Source organism: Helicoverpa zea, chromosome 23, assembly GCF_022581195.2.
Source record: "Helicoverpa zea isolate HzStark_Cry1AcR chromosome 23, ilHelZeax1.1, whole genome shotgun sequence".
NCBI lineage: Eukaryota > Metazoa > Arthropoda > Insecta > Lepidoptera > Noctuidae > Helicoverpa > Helicoverpa zea.
Window position 1 is genome coordinate 8,506,736 of NC_061474.1, and position 27,714 is coordinate 8,534,449.

Sequence of the window (27,714 nt, forward strand, 5' to 3'; positions counted from 1 at the left end):
CCAATCAACACGTCGGACCCGGCCAACCACCAGTTGAACAAGCAGGAGAGCTCCGACGTCCACTAGGCGACACGATGCGCTACGTTACAGTACCGTGATCACGCCGACCGACTAAACAAACATACAAACAAACAATAGTTTTATTGATTCCATCGCAATTATGTCATAAGTACCTATGTCGTAAGCCAACGAGTGATATAATATTGTAGTCGCGGCGTTTGCATAGAGGCGACACAACGCTTTATTATATTAAATAGTAAATTAGTGAGTCTTAGTGCGTCCGTACGATCCGCGGCGAGTGAGTCTGTTCGTCCTGTTGCAATCTGTTATAGTCAAATATGTTCCTGTCACGGAGGGCACAAGTGGAATGCTAATAGCTGACCCTGATACACATTCACAAGGAATACACAGTGACAAAACTTCACTAATTAACTAAACTAGATTCTAAGGAAAACTATGGCACTCCATTTGTTTTTAACTTCGTGGTTTCATAGTCGATTTCATGTTACTGACAATAAGGCGAAGAAAGCAAAAGATTTCGACACATTCGACTATTTGAATAAGAAGCACTGGTGATAAGCGCTGAACATGTTTTATATACGTCTGGTAAATGAGACAAATAATATAGTTAGTGCATACGGCTTGCAGAGATGTTGCGTGTGATTGTACACAGTTTTATTTCAGTGTGATTATGAGATTCCTTGTGAACGCGCGTCTCGATGCAAACGTCGCGCGATATGAGCGAATACTTGATTCTGTGTTTGTATTTGGTAAGTTGGGACAGCTATATATAGATACTGTTATGGTAAAATGCGTGTTTTGATCGCGGGCCGAAGCGTGTATGTGCAGTGTTCTTGTACGTGTAAATAATGCGATAACATGTCGATACCACAGCCTACTTCACGCAGTCGAGCATTGCTCAGTTGTTCAGTGAAACAGGGTGTTTCAAGCTGGCAAAGGCAATGACCCACTGTGTGGAGTAGTTTCATCATGTCAATAGTTAGACTAAAAAAAATAAAATGTACATGAGATTCATTACGCTTGCGTAACATCATATTTTTCACGCACAGTTAAATTAGCGGCCGAATTTGTAATCGGCTTTTTGTAAAGTTTTTGCTCAAAGACAATGTTGGGTGTATTCAAGTGGACAGTTAAAGTCGATTGATAAGTTATTGTTGCATAATAAAGAGGTACACGTTTACATTTACGCCTAATAATGATAGTGCAAAAAGTAAATAGACTAGCGTAATTATCGATATTTGTAAGGCGTTAATGTAAACGTGAGTAAAGCATGCTTCCTCGTTTGCCCTGACCCGGTCAGCGGCAGAATAGCTTGTGATACCAAGCTAAAATGTACAAATGGACTAAACGCTAATGTTGTATGCAAATAAGTTGTCAGTGAGTGTGTCGCAGTGAGATATTATCGCGTTATTCAGACGTATCGTGGAGAGTGACGGCGCTGGAGTATACTGTGTACTAGCATACGTTCGATGCATGGTCCCAGCTGGTCTATAAGCATTTGATCGCATTTGTTTGTACCCACGCGGCCGCGGCCCGAGCGCATGCATTCGAACTGTTATTTTTAAGTAATCAACAAAAGGACTGTAGAATTCTATCATCACACTTTATTAACGAGAAAACGGATGTCTTCGTGTTTCTTTTTTTTTACTTTGAAAATGTACAAAATCATCCTTTCATTTGAATATTTTTTTTAAATAGAGTTTAAGTGACGAATTTGTACATGAACATGAAAGAACACCATGATATAAAATTTAGAACCGAAACGCAATAGAGGGGCATCGCCCCGCCCTGCACCCGTTTGACAATCGTGAGAATTGGTATTTAAAAATTAGTATTTACTTACATTTAGTTTAATGACAAAAACAATGTGTATATTTTATGAGAAAGTGAAAAGTTCTTAAATAAAACTATTGTTTTCGGATTAATTACCTGGGTGTTTTATTTATTACGATCATCAAACAAATGTCAACCTGTCTCTTCAGTTCTGATTGACTATGTCGCTACATACAACCAATATAGAACTAATACATAACAAAATATTGAGATATATCTCGACCGTCTTATAACTTTAAAACACTTCTATGATAACATGGCGTACCTGCATTATATTTCACATTTGTAACTTTAAAAACACAAGTTTTACAAATATAACATTTCATGCGGTACTGAGATCATTAGTATAAATTGGCACGTATATTATTCCTAATAAATAAATTAACATTTCGGGGCTATAACAAACAAGAAACTTAATTTTATAAATAGTTAAAACTGCTACTACATAATTAAAAATACTAGAATATTTTATGCACATAAAAAATGCAAGACATGGTAGGTAAGGCCTTACATAAATTCGGTTTACGACAACACTAATTGCTTTTACGATGAAAGTTAATTTTCTTGATAATTAAGTTAAAATCAAATTATTTCACTACAATAAAAAAAATAAGTACAAACATGTAATATTGGAAGGTAACTGTTAGGAAATGTTGTTCTGAAAGGACCAGTAGTCACATACAGCATTAACCCGATGTATGTCGGATCGCAGATATAGGCGAGACACAATTGATTTTCTATCGTTTTATAATCAGCGACATACGAGAGGTTAAAAAGTGTCTACCACCATCTTTGCAAGGTAACCCCTACAGTGGTGATTGCACAATTTGTATAAAAACAATAAGGCCTCATTGGTGGACATAAGGCAACAAGCCAAGTTGATGTAAAGTCAACGTAAAGCAATATAGGTCCAAACCCGACCCTGTAACATAGACACCTTGCCATCATGGCCACAAAAGTTTGACCATGATCTTCCTAGATAGATTTCAATACATTTAAAATAGGTATTGTACCATCGCAGCACCTATAGGGCACTTAAAAATCGTTATTTTATAGGTCCCTATTGTTTCTGCGTTGCGGGCGTAGGCGGCGTAGCTACCTTCAGCCTCCTGGCTTCGTCCGCATCAAGAGCTCGCTTCATTTCATAGTACTTCTGTTTAAAGGATTGCAGCTCCGAGTTCACTCGCTCTAATTCTAAACGTTGGTCGTTTACTTGACGTTCGCGCATGCTTAGCTCTGGAATGGTGTGGTATTTTATTATATAGAAATAGTAATTCGCTTTTTCGAAGCAGTGACTCTGTCGGTATGTATCAGATATGATACATCATCTTCATCATCATGATGATTGTCATCTGATAGCTACTTGAAAGTCGAAAATATACTTACCTGCTACTAAACACTTCATCTTAGTGGTCCTTTGTGACAGTGCACGTTGCGTGCGATTTAGTGTTATCTGAAAACAGGTAGTCCTATGATTACAAGTCCTTCGTTATATGGGAAATTTATTAGAAAATTGACTAACAAGAGGTTTGCATGTATTGGCTTTTGTAACGACTCCAAAAATATAATTTAAGACCCTATAACATTAAAATATGGTTCAAAATCCATCAACAAATAGATAACATTTTCCAATGATACTTGGTTAACTGTAACGTCATTGAGTCACCTGTATTTCAGGACTGGGCTGCAAAGCCAGCATGTCTTTGACGGCGGTGTACAGGTTCCGAGTCTCCTTCAGTTCTCGATCCTTGAGTACCAGCATCTCGCTTTGTGCTAATACTTTTCTGAAATATAAGAAGTTGGATTAAAACGCAAGTTAGTAAAGATGGGTCATTTTACATACCTACGTTCATTACTCACTAGTTTCCGCTAGTTGCTTTAATAGTGTTCTGTTGTTTTTTTTTCTTATAGCGCGTTTTAGCAAACAAACCAACTCTTCAGTTTTAATAGATAAGACAGATAAAGTGATAGGTATTTCACGCCAATTTAGTGGTCTGTTCTTATTTAAAACTAGCTTTCCGCCCGCGGCTTCGCCCGCGTGGAATTCGGTTCACCCCTCCCGCTGTGGGTTAGCAGCGGTGTGGGAGTGTCAGACTCTTACTGACTAAAATCGTCGTGTTCCGTCCTAGGCCTTTTATATACCAGGGCCGCGGTACCTCTTTCGAACAACCCGCAGCCGCGGCTGGCCCTGGCGCTACTGGGCCCCACTGATTTCAAAACAGACTAATTCGCGGCGAACCTTAACACCACGATACAGAAAAGCACAACGCCATCTATCGAGCTATCGGGAAGCTCGCGATTGAACAATGAGCTACAGGTTAAAGCGCGAGATATCATTGCACTTCTTACGTATCTTAAAAAAAACAACGTCACCACGTTTTAAAAAGCTATCATTCCACTTCTTATGTATTTTAAAAACACATCGTTACCACGTTTTAAAAACACCCAGCGCCATCTATCGCATACCTCAAGAACGAAATAACTTAACTAATACTTATACCAATTAGTAATTCGTTGAATTATAGTTAATTCAGGATAAGTAGATGTAAAAAAAACAGTTAAGATGATAAAACAAATCGTACGTCATCCCTCGGGAATTCCTCATTTTCGAGGATTCATTATCGTATCATTTAGCTTCTAAATTTATATGTTCATATTCGTTTGCAATATATAAGTAGATGTAAAAAAAAACAGTTTAGACGATTAAACAAATTGTACATCATCCCTCGGGAATTCCTCATTTTCGGGGATTCATTATCGTATCATTTAGCTTCTAAATTTACATGTTTATATTCGTTTGCAATATATTACCTTGTTTTAAACGACACACAGCGCCATCTACAATCCATCCATCAAGCAAACAATATTTTTGTTTTCCCTCGGGAATATCTATTTTTTTCGGGATAAAAAGTACCCTATTATTTAATCCGGACTTCTAACTTTACGTCTGCAAAATTTCAAAGCAATCAGTTCAGTAGTTACGGCGTGAAAGCGGAACAAACAAACAAACAAACAAACAAACTCACTTTCCGATTTATAATATTAGTAAGGATAATTACCTAGTCTTATTTTTATCCAAGTTTAAAACGGCGAAAGGTCAAATTAATTGAGATCTGAAACACTTTCAAGCGTGGGCTAAATATAGATTAAGTACTTTTAGTTAAGAGTACCAAAATAGAACCTTTTTATTTGTTGAATGAGAAGGTTAACCCAAAAAAATATATTCAGTTAAATTAAGTGGTTTGTTCACTTTAAGGTCTGAACAAGCGACACCATTTTGAAACCTTACGCGAAGATCAATGTTAAAACTATAATTAGGTATAAATAACGGTAATTCTTTACAAAACAGTACTCATTAGCATTGTTTACTATATTGTCTTACAGAAATAATTGTTGTTTTGTCTCTTCAAAGTAGCGTCAAGCTTCATCTAACTTGATTATTTTAGACGTTATTTCTTCTTGCCAATTAAAATAGGTATTTAGTTGCTATTGTGTCTAGAAGTAAATCAATTTAGCCGTGGTTCAGTTAGCCAAGGACCAAATTTCACTATTTATTTTCCTGATTTAGACATTTGAGGATAAAATAAGGTTTTATTAAATTGTAAGTTTGTATTGTTTATTTTTAGTTGCAACACTGATGGGTGGCTTATTTTTTGCTGTTTTGCTGAAGTGAGGACAAGTTGCATTGATACTGAAATAATAAGGAAAATTATAGCTCTAACGTTTTGACCGTTTACGTAAACATTAGCTTTGGTACCAATTAACTGCACTCAGAATTGTCATCTAGGTAATCTCCAGTAATTTTCGAACTCAACGTGTAGGAACAACTTTAGCAAACCTATTGTCTACAATTTTACCTATGCATCATCAATTTATCATTAGTATTTTCTAAGGCAGACAGGCTTGTAGCAATTGCAAACAAATCTCAAAATACCTCGGTAGCTACAGAGCGTCTTACACTGTCATATCTATTCGTCTAATATGGTAATAAACAATTAGGTAATATGTCAAATATGTGTGAAATAATCTAAGTATCTCTAGGTAATTATATAAATTAGAGCTCTCTAACAAGAGACCTTAGTACAAGTAGTTAACAAATTATAAATGCGCAATCTTGACCATTGAACGTTCAAGGCAGGATATTTTGACTCCGCGGTCACCGGCGCCGTACCTGTCACTAGTAATTGTCTAAATTGACTGATCACAGAACCCATTGTGTTTGCAACACGATACAATGCGTGTCAGATACCCATCTATCACTTTATTGACTTATTTTTGAATTTAATTATTATCCGTAAGAACTGACATAGATCTACATATTGATGACGTAGCTTTAGATTCATTTAATGATCTTTATTAACGTTGAATCATCATTTATTTTCTTTTATGTAATTAATTTGTTCTTGCAGGTTCAACCGAGGAAAATGTATTTCTTTTGGGATGCCGTCTGTCTTTGTAGATCTATGTCAGTTCTTACGGATATTCATAAAATTAGCTTTAGCAAGAACTTTTGTTATCCAATTACTACAATCAAAGGTACTACAAATTCTTTGTATTTAGCATCCGGGAAAACTATGGCGAAAAACTTGGGAAAAGCCTACTTTGAAAGAATTACTATAAATTAACCAATGACGTTGAACCTTTAAAACACTTTAGAAATTAACTGGAATCTTTTGAATTATCTACCGAATCATTTGCAAATATCCGTATTGGATGGAATATCCACAAAATATTGGCGTTAAGCAAACAAATGTAGGTAGCTATGTGTGTATGATGCATGCGATGTTTTCAACGGAGATACCCATTCGTACTATTTGACATTTGTTCAAATTATTTGCGTGCGATTTAAAGCTTACTCATTAATAATTAATTAGTGTTTGTTATAATAAGGTTAGTAAGTAAAGATTTCTCGAAACAAGGTCTTCGAGTATGTATTTGTTTTGACGTTTTTGAATTATCAACTCAAGCGCATGATTGTTCCTGTCTTACCGTTTTATGTGTCTACTTGCGTCATTAGTATCAATAAAATAATAAACAGTTTTTATTTCATTTTAAATCTATTAGTAATCAATTTACCTTTTTGTTGTTTTTGTGACTGAACGGCTAATAATTTAAGCGTCACACAAACCAGGTCAATGAAAACTTTTTGTACGACGACGCAAGCTAAGCTACACAGGTACTACATACTGAGTTCTTTCAAGAGGTTAGGCTTGTTTTACCTACAACATACAAGGCTAGATTTTCAAGGCAAAATTTTGGATTGTGGCTTTGTCATGACAATTCGGAACGCATGCTTTTTATATACGGACGTTAACTTACGTACTTTTTATCCGACTACGCATAGGAACATTGAAACGTCAAAGTTGTGAAAAGCTTGACAGAGGGGCTTTTGAACGGTTTGCGAGAGACATGAGTAGGTAGAAGTCCATAACTTGCCTTTTTTTATGGGAAATCATCAAATGACTCCTCCCGCTGTGGGTTAGCAGCGTGAGGGGAGTGTCAGATTTATACCTACTGAAGAAAACCCATTATGTTCCTGCGTGGCTGGGTCTTTTATATACCAGGACCGCGGTTACCCTTTCGAACAATCACGCAGCCCCGGCAGGCCTTGACCCTGGTGGGCTCCGCTGGGGTATACCTATAACTTACCCCAAAATGGTGGGCGTAAAGAGGTGTTTCCAGGGGTTTCTCTAGCCTACGTGAACATCTGATGAGTTGACCTGAGCAACACTTACTTCTGAGTAAGACGAAGCTTCTGCGTGAGTCTGACACTTTCGGGGTCTTTGTGTTAAGATCTTTCGACATGTTTACAGGTCTTCCTCTACAACTTGAACAACTACGAGTTGAAATACTTACTTCTGCGTGAGTCGTAGTTTCTGCGTAAGTCGTACGCTCTCGGGGTCTGTGCCTTGCAGTTTGCGCCAACGGTGGACATTCAGAGGCGTCTCTAGAGCTTCCTCTAGCGCCCTCACGCGGAGACGCTCTCTGCCCAATTCGCGTTCCAAGTTGAATACCTGGGTGGAAAGAAATGGAGCTGGATTTGGTGTTTAGATCTTTTGATAGTTCTCAGATGTTGAATGGGAAGCTGGATTGAAAGTAATGCTGCTTTGTAAAATGTTGTTTAGACTTTATTTTGGAACATTTGTTTTTCATCTCCAATTTCTTTAAATGGAGTATGTAGAGGCAGCATAGTACATAAGATACTAACCCCTATCTAAGGGAGAAAATCAGGGGAGTACATAAAAAAGTGTATATGTGTGTGTTGGGAGTAGATAAGGAGAGTAAATAAGACAGTACATATCGGACCGAATAAAGGAGAAAATAAAAGGTACATTAGCGATACATTTGCAGTTGGACGACATAATAAGGAGAAATGATTGAGACGTTACAAGTAGGTAAATTAAGATTGTGGGCATGTCCATATACCCCACTAATTTAGATAAATAGAACGTTACTTTTGCCGGTATAAAAAAACAACAGACACAATACCTGACTAGTTTAGCGTTCCAAATAAGAGGAGGTCAATGATGCAGCGTTCAATATCAACGATTAATTATTAACTAAGGCTTGAAGCCATCTAGCCTAGCAATCATACTTAGATCAATGAGAATGCTAACCGCTCGTTAGACACTATTATAACAGAATCTGACTTTGAAAAAATTGGAACGACAAAAATGAAAATACCTATGTACAAGTATATATTTATGTTCGTAATGTAGTGTGAATTTCATGAAACCTTGTACATAGGCTAGGTGTTAAGTTTTATTTAGGCATTCACAAAGTGCTACCTACAGTGCAACCGCTTATTTTTAGGCATAAATGTATCATAAGTCAATGTCCTCACACATTTTCTATTTACTTTTCAATTCGCCTTCAGGCTTCAGGATATAAATTATCTGCTCTTTGATACAAACTTACACTTACTCAAAGTTGATGAATGGGTTGAGCAATGTCGATGAACTTTGCGAAGAAGAAATTAAATAAAAAAATATGTTTTTGCAGTGAACCATGAAAAGGGGTGCCTATATTGACATTTCTGATGATGATTATGAAATGATCAAAATCATGTAAGAATTACAAGAACTTACCTCAAGTCTCAAATCGGTCATATTCTCAATTCCTTTAGAGAGCAAGTTTTTCTCTTTGCGCAGTCGGATGATCTCCAGCCGAAGCAGTCTGATGTCTTCCACGCGCTGTTCATATTGACGCTCACCTTTAAGTAATAGTTATTTGAGACGATTCAAAAATTACAGAAATAACAATGCTGCTACATTAAAATAATATATTTAGGAAGGCAGCTGATTTTTTGAAGATTAGCCTAACTTGGCCTTGTAAGGGCTTGCAAATAATATAATGCTAAATACTATTTCAAAAGTCCAGGTTAAAAGTATGCCAAAGGAGCATGGAGCGTAGCCTGCTCAATATACGGCTTAATGACCGGATACGAAACACCATTATCCGGTCCAAGACGGGCATAGTCGATGTGGGCAATAAGTCTGCAAAGTTGAAGTGGGATTGGGCGGGTCACATCTGTCGAATGCACCCGGACAAGTGGGCCAACATCACCACAAACTGGGTCCCTGAGGATGGAAGGCGACCGAGAGGGAGACCAAGAAAACGCTGGAGAGAAGACTTGGACAGCTTCCTCTCGGACTGGCCACAAACAGCGATGGACAGAGAAAAATGGAAAGCTATGGGGGAGGCCTTTGCCCAGCAGTGGGACAGCGTAGGCTAATTAAAAAAAAAAATATACTATTTCTTTATTTTCTAAGTATATCTTAGACACCAATGACTGTGTTTCGGATGGCACGTTAAACTGTAGGTCCCGGCTGTCATCGAACATCCTTGGCAGTCGTTACGGGTAGTCAGAAGCCAGTAAGTCTGACACAAGTCTAACCAAGGGGCATTAGGTTGCCCGGGTAACTGGGTGGAGGGGATCAGATAGGGCAGTCGCTCCTTGTAAAGCACTGGTACTCAGCTACATCCGGTTAGACTGGAAGCCGACCCCAACATTGGGAAAAAGGCTCGGAGGAGGATGATGGACTATTTCTACTGCTAGGCACAGGCCTCCTCTCACACAGAGGTGGATTGCCCGTTATGCCTCTGGCCATTTTATTTTATGTTTTCTCTTTCTATTGGTTTATCTGCGCAACTTGCTTTATTTATATTCAAGTCAAGGTGTGATACCAGCTTTCTAGAGACCATCTAAAACTTACCTCTCTGCAGCGTAACTTCCAGAATGCGTATCTTTTCATACAGCAGTGAGATCTCATCATTTCTCCTGACTAGCTGAGCCCCCACCACGTCGCGCTCGTTCATCAGACCTTCTAGCTCCTTCATGAGTTTTGCGCGAGCTGCGTCACCTTCCTACATGGAAGATGGCAATTTTAGATAAAATTCGCCGTCAAATCGGTTGGGTATGGTTGGTTTATCGTTATGTATACATGATGAGATAAACTCTTTCTCGATGTGGTAAAAGTGGAAGAAAACTTCCATAGGAGAATGAGATGTTTTAAGCCGTTGGGGTTATCCAACTTCTTAAAAATAGAATGTAAGAGATTTTTGACAAACAGAACGAAAATTGTGGATCCAAGTGATTTTTTACTTTCAGACCTTATCAATAGTTTAAATACCCGTGAAAAATCAACGTTTAGGATAGAAATTCTTACCTGGTCTTCCTTTCCAGAGAGAATGAATGGGGCACCAAAATCAAAGACAGAATAGAACCACAAATTAAATAGACTGGGACAAAGCTATCTTACCTGAACTATCCTATTGAGCCTAGCTTCCTCTTGCCTCAAGGCTGCTATATCAGCCCTCGCCTCAGACAGCTTGACGAGCCCCGACTGTATCTCAACGCGCAACTGCTCGTTCTTCTTGTTACACTTGCCCAGGAAGCCCTCGCAGGACTTCAGTCCCGTCTCTTTGCCACTTATGTCTTCTTTGAGCTGCTCTATTTGATATGCTAACATCTGTTTGTAAATGAAAATCTTTGAGTATCGAAAGACCAGATACATGAAAGGGCATTTCTGAATTGTTTACTAAAAATGATTTTGAAGAGGGATTTTTTCATTGCTCTAAAAACTTAATTCTTCTTCTTCAGCTTGACTACATTATATCGGGTGTGTCGTTCACAATCACATTAAATCATATCGCATATACTTTATGATATTCTATGACGAATTGTAAAAAAACTAACCTAATCCATTCTGTGGTTTAGCCACAGCAGTCATTTTTCGTTTTTATAATTTACAACATCATGTGTAAAGCAGAGATAAAGTTAGTAGTATCGTATGTTTTGATCAGTTGACAGCTGTCAGTTTTCAAGGGAGAATAGGCATGATGACAAATTTTTAAATTCCTTTGTATGATGTAGGTATACGTCTATTTTATATGAAAAATTATTAATTTTAAGAAAATGCGAAGTTTTTTTATCAAATAATTGCATTTTTCTCTGTCCACTTTGAATCCGGCGCGAAAACGCTTGTCAGTGTCATGGCGTCACTTGTGACGTCACGACTGAAATTATAAGACGCAAGTAAACAACGCTCGTGCAATAATTAAGTTTTTAGTGTTATTTAATATGAATTCGAAAGTGCATAGGTGTTGTGGGGTCCCCCAGTGTAAGAACACATCCAAAACAACTCCTGATAAGTTATTTGTGTACGTTCCTCACAATAAAAAAATACGAAACAAGTGGCTTAAACTTGCAAGGCGAGATTCAAAAGCAATATTGCCCAGGGTACAACTTTATTTTTTTGTTTTATTTTTTGCGTTTCAGCTGTACGTAACTCACAGCGTCATCACCATAGGATGGCCTGGAGGACCTAAAAGAAAAATCAATTTATAAATAAAGGGTAGAACCATGATAATAGATTTCATTAACATTTACACCTGATAACAAATACATTGTCAAAAGTAATTTTAAGGAATTATTTATAACTAAAATTGTTTTTAATTAAACTAATATTCTAACATAGAAGTTTTTTTAATTAAACTAATACACTTACATGGAAGTTTTTTTAATTAAACTAGTATACTTACATGGAAGTTTTAACATTTCTAAATTCAGCTGAACAAAAATCTTTATTTGATGCCAAAAACTCTCCCAGCATTATGATTTCAATTCTAGGCAAATTAGCGCTGTTTGCCTTGATAAATCCGGGCTCCATAACTCGTGTTATAAACAATTAATTAATTAAAAACAAAGATCGCAGTGGAAGTTCACAATAACGAAATGTGACGTTCGCGCGCTTTCGCGCGAGTTGTTTTGAGAGATGACGTCACGAGCTCTGATTGGTGTTCAAGATATCATGGCGGATTGCCTTATTTCGTAATTTTATTTTATAAAAATACACATTAATCACATTATTAATAAAGAAAACAATGCGCGTTTTATATTCCAAGCTTCAAGTTTAATTTAATAAATATATTATTTTAATGATTTTTGATTACTGTCATCATGCCTATTTCAGATGTTTGTAATGACTGACTTTTATATGGTGTTCTAATTTTTGCACATTTTTGTTCCATTTACTTTGTTTGGAAAAATATTTTTTTTATTTTTACGTATTTTTCTTTTATCTTTGTGTTAATTGACATATATTAACCAGTATATTAACGCATTTCATTTAATGTGATTATGAACGACACACCCGATATGACAAATTTAAAAGAAATACAGATTCGCGGTTTTTTGTAAACGATGTAAATATTCGAGTTCTAATTGTATTCAGACTATTTTATAGCGATAGTCCCTTTGTTTTGTAATGCTATAAGTCTTAAATTTTCTTGAAAATAGATTGTCGAATATACATTATTTATTTAATAAATTCTATTTTCATGATTCTTTATAACTCTTTTTACTCATCAAGTCTTTCATAGTGCTTACCTTCATCTTTTGCTTAAGATCCTGTATCTCATCTAAAGCTTCGGTATAGTTCTTGTGTAGCATGTTTCTCTCAGCCCTGGTGGCGTCCAGAGAGACGGATAGCTTGCGAGATTTGATGGTTTCCTCGCGTAACGCCTTCTTCAAGTCCAGGATATCGGCCGTGCGGAGACGGACCTCCTCTGGGTGACGTCACATTTAAGTCATTCAAAATATTCTATACTAGGTCCCTGTAGCTTTTTGGAGAATATTATGTTTGTCATTATCGAGCTTGTTGCAGTACAGGGCCTCCTCTTGGTGAAAAAAGGGCTAATTACCGCGCTTGAATATTATATTCGGGTATTTATATATTTATTCCATTATTTTGTGTTTGTTGCTTAAGGAACTTACCTGTTATTTCATCAATTTTCTCGTTTAGAGCGATCGTCTCTTCCAACATCCTGTAATATATTGAAAATCAGTACAATTTGTTTGTAGTTCAAGTTAAGATTAGATTATATTAATGACATTCCTTATCATCCACTTTTTTTTTATTTAGTACTACTTTTTTGCAATCTACCTGACTAAGTCAATTTCCATTAGAAATTACTATACTTTCTTACGATCTTTAAAATTATCCTGCGTCGTTTACTTCATCTTCCATGTACCTATCATTTACACATATTTGAACCCATTTCTGTCGAGTGTCGATCTGTGGATACTAACCTGTCCTTATCCTTCTCAACAGTGCGTATCATGAGGCGTTGCTTGTGTATCTGCGCCGAGTTGATCTCCAGCTCGTGTTCCAGCTGTTTGCGTACCAGGGGTATGTGGGACTCCTCGGTACAGACGTTCCCGGTATACCCACTAAAAGACCCAGCGGCACTCCGACCTCACTTGAGTGGAGTGTCTGGGAATCTATGGCGTCCAGTTCCCCACCGCAGACCTTACGGCAGGCCCCTCATACTTTCTCCCAGTGGGAAGTAGTATCCATAAAATATCCTGCTTCTTTTATTTCATCTTTCATGTACCTATCATGTTTTGCACACATTTGTAACCATTTCTATCCACCTATCTACACTGACCTGTCTTTATCCTTCTCGAAGGTGCGTATCATGAGGCGCTGCTTGTGTATCTGCGCCGAGTTGATCTCCAGCTCGTGTTCTAACTGTTTGCGTCTCTGTTCTTGTAGGTCCAGCATGGTTAGGTTCTCTTGTGCCTCGTCTGAAAGTTACAACAGTTTTAGTATGAAAATCAAGTAACTAACAACATTGCGAACCTTCTCCTTTTTTTATAATTGGTTAATGATTAAAAAGGTGTGTATTATTCGTCATTTATAGAACACCAATTTGCAATGGTATTGTGAAGTTTCACAAATAGAGTACAATTCTACTGGAATTTTGTTTCTTTTTTTACATTTAACTTTTCTACAGTCAAATTATACTCTTTCTGTTTTATATCAGTAACACAACAATAACAGTCGTCGCAAGCAAAACTCATGTTTTTTATATATCATAAAATCAAAACCTGATTAAAATGTTTGTTTACTAGGTAACTCATGGAAACATAGCTCAAACACCGCGTACTTTGTATCTTCTGCAAGTTTTTCGTAAGTATTTCCTTCTCTCTCTTCAAGTTCTCGATGTCTCGCTTGTCGAACTCGGCTTGCTTCTTGTTGAGCATCAGGTCACGCTCCATTACTGAGACTTGTTGCCGAAGCCGCTCACTGGGCAGTGGAGTTAAATAGATTGTAATATTTTTAGTTTTTTTCTTTGTGCAAAATGTTTGACATACTTAATGACCCTTTTGCGAAAAACAACGGGCTCTTTGAGGGGCTCTTATGAGAAGATTAAAGGATTTGTAATAGAATGTACCTTTATACCATCAGTATAGCATAATATGAATGGCGCGCCTCACTCGCGCTCTCACTCATAAACACGCAAACACACACACACACACACACACACACACACACACACACGCACACACACACGCACACACACACCCACTACACTCACATACACACATACATACACACACACCCACACACGCTTCGGCAAAACTTAATTGAATGTAACAAATAGATTTTCTTTTCTTTTTTAATTATAACGATCTCTTGATATGGAAGAGTGGAGTCTACTAATACAAGCATTATTTGCTTAAAAGTAGGCTCCAATCACATACTGATTGTAAACTACTTATTGAAGAAATAAATATTTTGTATTTTGTATTGTATTTTGTATTTGAATGATAAAGAATTTAGTGTTGAGTAAGGACTTGATGTATGTTTTAACGGATTTGCTAAGTAATGGTTTACCTACCGTTGCTGAAAAGACTGAAATACTACGGTGAAACTATTTCGACTGCAAGCAAGCAATACCTCCTATCTGACTCCGGGTGGATTTTAAAGGGGAACAATAAAACTTAATAATATCCTTATTCCAAGGTATAATGAGATACTGAAAATCTAAGTTTTCTTTTTTTACGGATAGTATCGATTAATAAAGTTTTTTTCTTTTTATTTTGAGTCTAAGGGTAGTTAATAGTAAAAGAAAAAAGATACGAGTTTTTTGTAACAAAAATGTCAGATAGGAGGTATTGCTTGCTTGCAGTCGATTTGCTATTTATCAGTTTTTTTAACATCGCCGAATGAAGAAGTCAGCTTTATGAGACCTGTAGAATATATTTTTGACATTCATTTTCAAATGACAGAAATTATAACTCAATTTACTATTATATCTTTGAAGGAGTCTAACATGGTCTAACTTATGACTGTTAATGCAGGCCTGCAGGTAAAAATCAACCATAACTGTATGTAATCAAAGTTGAAAATATCTCACCGATCAGTTTCGACGCCGGCTTTGCTTTGTTCTAGAAGCTGATATCTCTTGGACTGGGCAACTAAGTTCTTGGCCATTTTCTGTGCTTCATTGCGTATTTTGTTGCTGTCGTCGATCGTATTCTAGGAAAATTCATATTTATTCATTCATAGTCGTGGTGGTCTTTTGGGTAAAGAACCAACCTCTCGAGTATGAGGGTGTGGGTTCGATTCCAGGTCAGGCAAGTACCAATGCAACTGTTCTAAGTTTGTATGTACTTTCTAAGTAGGTATAACTTGGACACTAATGGCTGATAAAAAGGTGAAGGAAAACATCTCGAGGAAACCTGGACTATATAGTCTGAAATCACCAACTCGCATTGAGCAAGCGTGGTGATTAATGCTCAATCCTTCTCCGAGTGAGAGTAGGCCTGTGCCGAGCAGTGGGACGATAAAAAAGGCTGTAACAGTAACCGTATTTATAGGACCTCCAACGAAGAATATAAACAACACAGTTTAAAACTAAGATAAAAATCTAGCACGTGTATTATTTTAATTTTAATTTTTAATTTAATTACAGAAGGACACATCATGCATACAGTTATTGTTATAACAAAGTAGGTACAAATACTTTCATTGACCAACATGCATAAAACAGTACAAAAATATTATATTATAACTAGACTTTTAAAGTATAACTGTAATGTAAACTAATTTACATTTTATCAGATTTGTTATATGTAGTATAATTAACAGTGAATTTATTTATATGTTAAATTATAAGATATGTAGATATTACAGTTTAGAATAATACTTTTGAGTATAGAACTGGAGTATCTGATGTTCTAGATATCTCACGAAAGCGGGTTAGCCATACTTGTAAAAGAAATCCTTTAAGGGATGGCTTAAGTAATCATTAAATGTCTCTGAGTGCAAGGGTTAATAGGTATCCTTTATTGTATGGTGGCAGGCATCTTCTTGAGATTTTTGTCTTACTGATTTCTGGTTCCTATTTTGATTTGAAGTATTATATCTGATTGTTTCGATCAATGAATTTAGCATTCGTATCTAGTATAGTTTTCGCATAAGTCAATAGCAATCCTGTTCAGACTTCTTGGTCGTTTCCTCATTTCTTTATCTTTATTTTTCTTCCTGCCATGACGGGTTTCGTTTTTGTTTTCACTTCTCTTTGGGAAAGTCAAAAAATTGGTATCGCCCGCGGCTCGTCGCGCGATAAAAATAAGAAAAACCCATAAAAGCCTCGCTAGAAGTGCTGTCTGTTAGTGCCTCGATCACCCGGACTCGTGAAAAGACAATACGAAGCAAGTGCAGAGAAAGTTCCCGCTGGCCGGCCGGCATTTCGAGTGTCCCGTCGTCGGCAGACTGCCTTCCTGTCCACTTCCCTGTTTCCCAGGTAAGTTTGCCTTTTTCACCTACATTGAGGGTCACGGGGTTTCAACGGGGACTTCAACGGAGTTTGCAGTAACGCCAGCAATTTCTCCAGCGAGGCCCATCCATTCTTCTTTTGGTGCCTCCTGTGAGGAACGAATTTCCTCACAAATCCTCGTAAATACTAATATTTCTTAGTAATATTTTCTCAAAATAATATTTCCTATCGAGTTTTCGATCTGTTCCACTCGCAAAACTTCTTATACCTCAGAGTATTGTTGCTGCATTCGCCGTTGATCTCTTATAAGTAGTTCGTAGTGACAGTTGTGCTCGAAGGATTTTATTTTAACTATAAACCAATCAGTTAACTTTTTCTTTCTTCATTCAGTAGTTTCTGGGTAAGATGGAAGTAGAATTGAAATCGTTGATTAAAGAACGCGAGTATGCGTTCAAAAACATGCAAATTATTTACGACTTAGTTAAAAGTTGCCAAGAAAGTAAAGCAAAAATATCTACTTTCAAGGCCAGATATAAGTCAATAGAAAAAATTCGCGATACTTATGTTGAAGTCTGTAAAGAAATTAATAAAATACAATTAAAAATTAATCCGAAGTTCGTAATTGAGGATCTCGTTTTGTTGTCGTTTGACGAGTTATATTACGCGGCCGTTGAGTTTGCCGATTCGCTTGACTCTAGTTCGTGTGCGCCACTGGCAGCGGGATCTGGTACACAATCATCGATTGCTGCTGTAAAGCTACCTAAGTTGAAAATTCCAAAATTCGATGGCCAGATTGAAAACTGGCAGACGTTTAAAGATAGTTACGAGCCATTAGTGCATAATAACGCCTCGTTATCCGATATAGAAAAATTTCATTATCTAATTCCATGCTTGTCCGGCAGTGCGTTGTCGCTCACGAAAGGCGTTCCGATTACATCAGCGAATTACGCTGTCGTATATAACGCGCTAATCGATAGGTTCGACAGCAAGCGCATTCTCGCGACAACTTATTTAGAGAAATTATTTAAATTATCCCCAATTCAAAAACCATCGTTATCGAATCTATCCGAATTAACCAATACACTGTATGAAAGTGTCAATGCACTTCGTGCTCTAAATATTAATGATTTAAGTGAATTTATTTTATTTTACATTGCGTCTCGACCTCTTGACTTTGACACTAGGCGAAGGTTCGAGTTAGAGAATAAGGACGAACTTCCCACGTTCAATAACTTTCTGGCTTATTTACAAAATTATATAAAAGTTCTGGAAGTAAGTCAGCCACCCGCATTAGCTTGCTCTTCCAATTTTAATAAATTTAACGTTCGAACTAATAAGGTCGAAAATCATGATCGTCCGCGAACGTCATTAATTTCCTTAAATATTAAGCAACCTAACTCAAATAATACCAAGTCAGACCAGATAATATGCGTTTGTTGCAATGAAGGTCATTCTGTGTACCGTTGCGGAAAGATGCATTCAATGTCGGTTGATCAACGCAGAACATTAGTTAAAGATTTGCGTCTGTGTACTAACTGTTTGCGTCCTGGTCACGATAATGTTAACTGCAAATCAAAGTCGTCTTGCTGTATTTGTAACGAGAGACATAATACACTGCTGCATATCGAACGTCAAAGTAAAGAAACACAGGCGAGTGATGCAAAGGTGACTGTGAGAGCGGGTTCAAGCACCACGCTTACCTGCTCATCTACGACAGCTGAACCGTTCAAGAGTACAAAGATCTTAGGTACTGCTGTAGTGCGCTTGCGTCACTCAGATGGTTCTATGCAGTATGCTCGTGCGCTCATCGACAGCGGGTCGATGGATTCGTTGATCACAAATGAGTGCGCACGCAGATTAGGTTTGCGGATTAGAAAATGCAACTTAATCGTGTCTGGGCTTGGTCAAAATTTCGTTAATATCAAGGGTCACACTGTTGGTTCGATAATACCTCGGTTGAGTGAGTCACCACAGTTTGACATCTCTTTGGTAGTTTTACCAAAGATTGCAGGAATGATGCCTTCGTCATCGCTGCCGATGTACGTCAAGGATTACCTCGCACACTTAGATCTCGCCGACTGCGATTTCTATAAATCGGGTCCGATCGATCTTTTATTAGGAGTTGAGTGTTTTGACCGGATATATACTGGCTCTCGTTACACTCCCGGTCCCGGGTTACCTTGTGCGTTATCGAGTGTATTCGGCTGGGTGATAACAGGTCAGTTTCTTCATGACACGTCAACTCGTACACCAGATCAATCCGTTACGTCACTCGTCGCGTCATCCAGTGCGCTCGACGATACCGTTCAACGGTTCTGGGAGTCTGAGGAGCCGTCGAAATGTACAATTTCCGGCCCTAAAGACGAAGTTCACGAAGTTTGTGAACAGAAATCCGGTACATATCGTACTCCGGAGGATAGGTATTTAGTTCCTTTGATGTTAAAGGATAATGCCCCTTCCCTTGGCGATTCTTCTCGCCACGCTTTAAAGCGATTTCTCAACCTAGAGAAACGTTTATGTACTCGACCTGAGTTTAAAACGGAATATCAGGATTCCATGGAGCAGTACAAAGACTTGGGACATATGCAGCCTATTGATTCTTTGTCTACTGCTCAGTATCTTATTCCGCATCACTGCGTCGTGCGTCCAGAAAGTACTACGACACGACTGCGTGTAGTCTTCGACGTCAGTAGTCGGACTACGAATAATTACACGTTGAACAATATTGTTCATACAGGACCTAAACTTGAAATCGATATAGTCGATTTAGTTACAAAGTTTGGCTTTTATAAAATTGGTCTTACTGCTGAAGTTTCTCCTGTTTGTAACATTTACAGACAGATTCTGTTCAGGCCTCAAGAGAGGTGCTGTCAACATATTCTATGGCGAGACAATCTTACCGACGCTCTCGTAGAATATGAGTGCAACACAGCAGTTGCATATGAAGTAACTAGTTCGCTTTATTTAGCAATTTGTATTCCTGAACATTTAGTCAAACAATGGCATTTGCCTGCCGCGAATTTATTTAGTTTGAAAATTATTATCTTACCGCGGCTAGTGATACCTCCAGATCTTATCGATATCTATTTAGTAGGATTTTGCGACGGTTCATTAAAAGGATATAGATGCTGCGGGTATTTATGCGCTGTTACATGTACAAATTCTACTGTAACGCATCTATTGATAGGAAAGTCTAGAGTGGCTCGTTTAAAGCCGTCAACAGTGAATAGGCTCGAGCTAAGCGCTTTTTTGCTTCTAGCGCGTGTGCTATCTCACATGTATAATCTGGTAAAGGATAAAATTCCTAATCTTTCTATTCGTGCTTATTCCGATAGCAGTACTATGCTCTGTTGGATTGGTACTGCTCTTCATTTACTAAAAATGTATGCAGCTAATCGTGAACTTGTTATCATAGAAAATTTACATTCTCGTCAAGTTCAAAATGTAAATACAACTTTAATTTCTAGACATTTCAATTTTATGAAACATCAAGGAACTTTAGCCTGGTGGTTTCGTATTATATCGAATTTTAAACGTCCCAAACAAAATTGGGACACTTCTCCTCGTTCTAGCGCTGAACTTAATAAGTTATTGAGAACTCTGGTTCAGTATACTCAAAGTCAATATATGACAACGGAATTTAATCCAGTGCTTGATAAGCAACAAGGTTACAAATCTATTCAAAACCTTTCACCGTTTATAAATGAGGACGGTTTGTTGCGAGTGGGGGGACGCATTGGTGAGGTTTACTTACTCACATCTACGTTACACCCTCTGCTTTTACCTAAACTAAGTCCACTGTCTCCAATGATAGTTAAACATTTTCATTTAAAGTATCTTCACTGCGGTCCTAGAACATCGCGATCGTTGATTCAACATAACTTCTGGATAATCGGATTTGCTTCTCGTCGCGATATGTGTTATTATGTTCTAACCGCTTGTCGTAAAAATTTCTTAGGCGCGAATAAATGTCTCAAAGAGTTCGTTAATGAACTTTATAAAAATAAATCTGCTATAGTATACAATGGCTTAGCTTGTCTTCAAATCGTCTTTTGGCGAGCTTGGCAACGTGATTATCTTCACACACTTCAACAAAAGAACAAATGGTTTCAAATTGCGCCTAATTTAAAAGATAACGATTTAGTCATCGTCAACGAACCAAATCTTCCACCTTTGCTCTGGAGATCGGCTCATATAGAACAAGTGCACCCAGGTGCCGATAATATTGTTAGAGTTGTTACTCTCCGAGCTGCTAATGGCAAGACGCTTCGACGACCTATCGTCAGGGTCTGCCTTTTACCAATTCATTAATTTATGTTAGATATAATTCGAGCAATATCGATCTCAGTAATTTATATCGTATTGCTCATTCTTAGAAGTTAAGTTTTAGTTTAACATACATATATCTTTCGAGCATAGCTTCCGTTGCGTTCGGCTTATCCGTGAAACCCATGTGGCTTTCAAGTGGGGGGAAATGTTCAGACTTCTTGGTCGTTTCCTCATTTCTTTATCTTTATTTTTCTTCCTGCCATGACGGGTTTCGTTTTTGTTTTCACTTCTCTTTGGGAAAGTCAAAAAATTGGTATCGCCCGCGGCTCGTCGCGCGATAAAAATAAGAAAAACCCATAAAAGCCTCGCTAGAAGTGCTGTCTGTTAGTGCCTCGATCACCCGGACTCGTGAAAAGACAATACGAAGCAAGTGCAGAGAAAGTTCCCGCTGGCCGGCCGGCATTTCGAGTGTCCCGTCGTCGGCAGACTGCCTTCCTGTCCACTTCCCTGTTTCCCAGGTAAGTTTGCCTTTTTCACCTACATTGAGGGTCACGGGGTTTCAACGGGGACTTCAACGGAGTTTGCAGTAACGCCAGCAATTTCTCCAGCGAGGCCCATCCAAATCCACTATTAAATTCTGAGCACAAGTGTAAGTATTTTAAACTTTTACCAGTCAGTTACCTACATAGGTAATTGTCAATTTTGTTGAAGATCAAAGAGCAAAGAACACATTATTTATGTATTTTCATTTGACATGCCTGCGATCACAAACGTGAATCGGTGCACAAATAAATTCATGCCTAATGCCTACAGCCTACTAACAGTTTTTTTTGCAAACATTTGAGTTCAAGGTCGAGCCGAACAAATCTAATGAGAGACCTTAGTACGCTTAGACATTCTTACAACCAGTACTGTAACAGCTTATAGACTGAGAGCTAGCGACTGCCAGATCTATACTCAATTATAAAGCTAAAGAGTTTTTTTCTTTGCTTGAATGCTTTAATCCCAGGAAATAATGTTCGGATTTGAGAAAATTCTTTCAGTATCTAATAGATAAATAAACCATTTAAAGAGGAAAGCCATTTGCTACTGTTTATCCGAGTGCGAAGTAATTGTAGGGAGTGGACTACGGATGAAACCGTTGGCGGAAGATAGTATTTTATGAAAGCCTAATAGATGGACATATGTTGCTGGAGAGTTCCTTAACTTCCCAGTAAAAACACATAGAAAGCGGTGAAAAAGGAGTGATTTTGACATTCGAAAACGCACGCATCCATCCTACAGTTGAGTACCTACAGTATGAAGTTTGACTGATATAGCAATTAGCATTGGAACTATATTAAAACAAAACCGAGTGTTTTAACCTTTATAATGTATCGGAGGTTTGGCAGTCACTGTCTCTTGATTTATTAGTACTTGAAGATCAATTGAGTATTTGCAAACAAAAAAATGGTTGCTTCGATAAGTTACACACATTTCGCAATCACGGTCAAATTTAAGGAAGTTTATAGCTCTCTCATAATAACTAAACTCATAAATAACTTTTTATAGCTGTAGGTGATAAATATTGTAATTTATTAATGATCAACACGTGTATGTTTAAGCCTAATTTGCAACTTAAGTGTGATTTTGCGATAAATAATTGTGAATGGATAGTTGAGGATCCCGGTGTGCGGAAGTCAGTAGTTGCTTTTAAATCAAATCAAATCCTTTATTTGCATAAAACATGGTAGGAGACAAGATGTTCAGTAAAATATGTGTACAGCATGTCTTACCACGGCTTACGGCGCGCAATAATCATATTAAATTATGAATTTAAACATTATAATCATATTAGTATTAAATAATTAAAAAAAATAAAAAAAATTATAACTATCAAATTAATTAGACATTAAAATCAATTATGCTTTAATGGCTTTAAAAATCAATTAAAGCAGAGCAACGAAACATTATTATTATAGATTAAAGACAATTAAATATTAAATTTATCTTCATTCAAGAATTCATCAATACTATAATAACACTTATTGGCCAGAATCATTTTCAATTTATTTTTAAATACTTTGATATTACAATTTTTTATATCATTAGGGATTTTATTATATATTTTTGGCGCCATACATAATACGCTTTTTCCTGCCAGAGTTGTGTTTGCCCTATGTAGACACAGTCTATTACTATTAAGTTTGCGCCTGTTCCTTTTTACCACATCAGATAATTGTTCAAATAGATGAGAGTTTTTATGGACGAACAGTGCTATCTCTAATATGTATAGTGACGGATGTAGTAGACGGAGTAAAGATGATTGAGGAAAAAATATGGAGGAATTTACACTTTGTACGACAACAGAGATAAAGGAATAAGCCAGGAATTGTTTTCAAAATAACACATTGAGTTGTTCTCCTATGTTTTAATTAAAATTGCAAAGAAGAATTTTGTGTGAAAAATGAACCGATTTGAAAAACCATTTACTGCTGTGAAGCTACGCTATTCAAGGGTTAGGGTGTATTTTTTTCGGGTAGAGGAAATTGTTGCCACGGCATATAGCTGAAGGAAACAGCTAGTAAACCCATAAAAACTAAAATTACATTGTAACACTTTTACAGATAAGATCCTGAACTCCTTGAAAAACTTACATTTTCTATTTACGATAAGATACCGAAAGCGATTTGGGTCCTACTTGACTCGAATCTATCCTAGGGAAGGATATACATATATTTTACAGGCACAATAATGAAACAATATTTCTTGCTCACCTTAAGCTCCTTGGCAGTATTACTAAGCTGTGACTTCAACTTGTCCAGCTCAGAGTTAGCAGTCTCCAACTGTTCTCTGAGCTGAGCACTCTTACTGAAAGCTGCCTCTTGTTCAGCTTGAGCAGTCTCCAACTTGGTTGTGATGGTGTTCAGCTGACGGTCTCGGCGCTCTATCGCTTTCTCTGCTTTCGTACACTGGGGGAAGAATGTGGAGATGTTTCTAAAAGAAGTGACGGGGAGGACTGAGAAGCACGTGGGTTTTGGTAATCCAAAATGTCAACGGTTTGCGGAATTTTGAAAATGAAGCAGTTTTTTGGGTGCTTTAATAAAAGTCGTTTACACAAAGGGTGGACCAGTGACCAAAAATGGTCTAGCCTTATGTATTTGATATGAGACCATAGATCATCTGCCATGCCTTCTCTTAACCTTTGAGTTTTACAAGAAGCTTCTGGCTACCTGACTTTTTTAACCCAGCCAGCAGCCATACTGGTTGTCAAACTTCTCCTCGTCCAATTTTTTTTCGATAAAGGACAGAGATATGCTGATCTTTATTCGGTTGCGAGACGTAGTTCCTATCGAATACGAAGTATAGCTAGTGAAAGTTACTATTTCTACAAAAAGACTTACTTTTTCCGTGAGCTGTGCAATATTTGTTCCTCTGACGTCCACTTCGTATTTGAGGCCGTTGGTCTCAGCCTTCAAGTGTTCCACCAGGCGGTTCTGACGCACTGCATTATTTTCTGCCTCCTACAATAAGTTTATGAGATTTTGAGAGTAACCAGTTTCTTGCCCGTTCTTCTCCATAGGAAGCTACATTTGGAATGGGCAACTAGAATCGAAACTTATTTATATTTTTGACGTTTTTTTACATATTTATCAGAGTTTTTGAAGTACCCCCAGGTTGACTTATCTAGGTACCTACATATTTTTAATTTGTCTATTGTTCTGTAATTCATCAAAAATAATAAATGTTTTTTATTGTATATTGATGACATTCTATTGATTGATAGTTTTCCTCAACATTCATTATATTTCTTAGATGTAATTAAATGGATTTTACGAGTATTATTTTATCATTCATACAGTACCTAAACGTATTCTTGGCAGTTGCAGTCTTACTACAACTTACACCTTGATTGATTCACCTTTAACTCCCAAAAGAGGAGACCTATAGAAAATTTGGGTCCTGACCTCAATCTGCTCTTCAAGTTTAGAGATGTTGAGCTCCTTATCATGGTTCTTGGCTTCCAACTCCTCGACGTATTGAACGGAGTTGGCGAGCCTCTGTTTGAGGGCATCCAGCTCTCCTTGAAGACGAGCTTTTTCTTTTTCGAATTTCTCTTTCTCTTTTGCGGCTGATGTTGCACCACTTGAGGAAAGAGGTTTTGTTATAAAAATCCTTACTTATACATGCAAAAGTTACTCTATACGACTTGGAGGAAAGAAGTATTGAACCAATTTAAATGTAGACATTGTAGTGCCTTTTTATACATCTGCGGAAACCATTTCCTACAGATGATAAAAAGAAGTATTGGGAAACCACGGCGAACAGCAAGTACAAAAAGAACATTTCTTTATATCTAGTTGAAGTAGTCTAGTCCTTGGAATATCGGATGTTATAAAGAGGCTCAGCTGTAAAGCATTGTGTATATCAGTTTAATTTTAATCTTTAGTCTCGGTACCTTCTACAGGCCCCATCTGTTGATTTGATTTGGTACTAGAGATGGACTTTTGACACTACCCCGTACAAGTAATGTGACGTTTCTATCTGCAGTTACCAAATAACAGAAGGATAGCAAATTGGGAACGGCAATTATTTGTCCGTCAAAATCTACCCTTTCTCTGTCTATTACTCATAATACTCACGCGTCCTCTTCACCAGCACGTTTCCTAGCATCCAGCTCCTTCTCGAGCCGGATGACCTGCTTCTTCATAGTCTCCAAGCTCTCCACACTGCTCAGTTCTCTGGCGTGCATAGCATCTGCTAGAGCTTGGGCTTCCTCTGTCAGAGTACAGGAACTAACTTAAGGATATACATAGGTTTACAGTTATCCAAAATTTGATAGAATTGCAATTTTTTTTCATTGTTACGCTTTCAAGTAGGTATGACGACTATACCGAGAGGATGCATAATTTGTAGATGTTTCACTCAAAAACAACTGGATGGATTTTTATGAAACATGAAACATGAGTAGGTATATCAGAATAACATAAAGGCTACTTTTTATCATATGCAAAATGCAAAGCTTATTGTCATATAAATTGGTCGGTACGGCATTTTCTTTGCATGGTCATATTATCATCAGCCAATTGCCTGCACCTATAAATAAGTTCACATATAATTAGAACTTACTGATTTCAGTTCGTAGTTTTTCGATTTGCTTGTGATTTTCAGCTATTTCAGCCATGTAATCCGTTACCATGTCATCGAAACGTCCGAGTTTATTCTGAAATATTAATAAAAAAATTGGCGCGTTTTATTATTTTCCTAAACAAAAACAACCCAAAAGCTAACAGACCAATACAATTAGGTATGTATTCGGAAAAACTGAATTAAAAATTTGCTCAAAATCTATGTAAACACAGAATAAAACTTCACCAATTTGATCCATTATTGTAAGCACTGTTTATTTGTGTGAAAAGTCCTTCGTTATCGTAAAGGTATCAAATGGTAATGGTAATAGGTATAGAACTGTAATGTAGTGTAGTATACATACCCGAAGACTTTCTTTCTCATCACACAGATGTGCATTATCTTCTTTGAGTTTGTAATAGGTGTCATAAAGCTTGGTGTACACATCGGTGATGAATTTCAAGCCTTCTGAATCGCGTAGCTGTTCCAGGACCTGAACAAAATATTTTTGGTAAAAGATTTCATTTAAAATAAAGTTACCTACAAGTTCTTGGACAAAAAATTGGGCCACAGATAAACACACATAACGGGGAGATTTATAACATACCCCTCATTTTTATTGTGTTGGTGGTTAAACATAAAGAGAAAAAGATAATTTGTAATTCTGCATAAGAGATTTATTTCAAATCCAGTCAACGAGGTTTTAATCCCACTATCATAATACCTGTATTACGTTATCTGGTTATCTAGAAAACTAACGGTAAAATGGTTTTTTCAGTACCTATTGTTGTAATAATCTAAGGTATTCTATTCAGTCCAGGGCAAGTTTGGGTGAAGTTATCAATGGCATTCGGGGGTCATAAGCTGTCGTAACCTGACTCGAACAAGTGATTTCTCCAGCCTTCTCTGCTGGAAAAATCTACATTTGCCCCCTCTGGCACAGTAAATAGCCCGATGATATTTATGCAAGTGTAGGAATATATAGGTATTCATAGTTTCTCATGACTTTACCCATTTGATACATGTAGTCTAATAAAACTTCGGATAATAGAGCTATGCAAAATAATATGACAAAGAAAATTACTTTTCCATATTCCTTCTCAGCCTCGGTGGTCTCCGAGCCGATTGTGATCGCCGCCCCAAATTCTTCCTCTTCATCCATTTTGAAAAGAAACACTAAAACTTTGTTGAAACGACACAAAAAATATTAATAAACGTTATTATAAAACTAAAATTGAGGTAAACAGTTTAAAAAATCGCCTATGGTCTCGGTGCTCCGCTGTTTATGTGGTTACCATGGAAACGGCGTCGCCGTGGCGAAAAATAAATTTGAACCATAGAGTTTTCCTGGTTGTTGTTTAATACTTTTTGGACGAGATATGAAAACTACTATTGTCTATAGTGCAGCCT

At 37.3% G+C, this 27,714-nt stretch overlaps 2 protein-coding genes across 6 annotated transcripts in view; one reads left to right on the forward strand and one right to left on the reverse strand.

The window, feature by feature from the left end:
• Positions 1 to 1,949, forward strand: part of LOC124642078 (C-terminal-binding protein) — an 87,581-nt gene extending 85,632 nt beyond the window's left edge. For all 5 annotated transcript variants that reach the window (XM_047180375.1, XM_047180379.1, XM_047180378.1 and 2 more), the window contains one exon: positions 1 to 1,949. In XM_047180375.1, coding sequence (XP_047036331.1) covers positions 1 to 66 — 66 coding nt within the window. In that variant the 3' untranslated portion in view covers positions 67 to 1,949.
• Positions 1,653 to 27,466, reverse strand: LOC124641719 (cilia- and flagella-associated protein 58-like). The gene is made up of 19 exons (XM_047179885.1): positions 27,389 to 27,466; positions 26,669 to 26,797; positions 26,305 to 26,398; positions 25,818 to 25,953; positions 25,143 to 25,320; positions 24,579 to 24,698; positions 23,952 to 24,146; positions 15,562 to 15,683; positions 14,308 to 14,447; positions 13,807 to 13,945; positions 13,133 to 13,182; positions 12,746 to 12,924; positions 10,617 to 10,826; positions 10,071 to 10,221; positions 8,943 to 9,067; positions 7,711 to 7,868; positions 3,521 to 3,638; positions 3,241 to 3,307; positions 1,653 to 3,090 (listed from the first exon to the last, which is right to left on the reverse strand). Exons 1-19 carry the CDS (start codon positions 27,464 to 27,466, stop codon positions 2,915 to 2,917), a joined length of 2,565 nt encoding a protein of 854 aa, XP_047035841.1. The 3' UTR covers positions 1,653 to 2,914.
• Between the last annotated feature and the right edge of the window lie 248 nt (positions 27,467 to 27,714).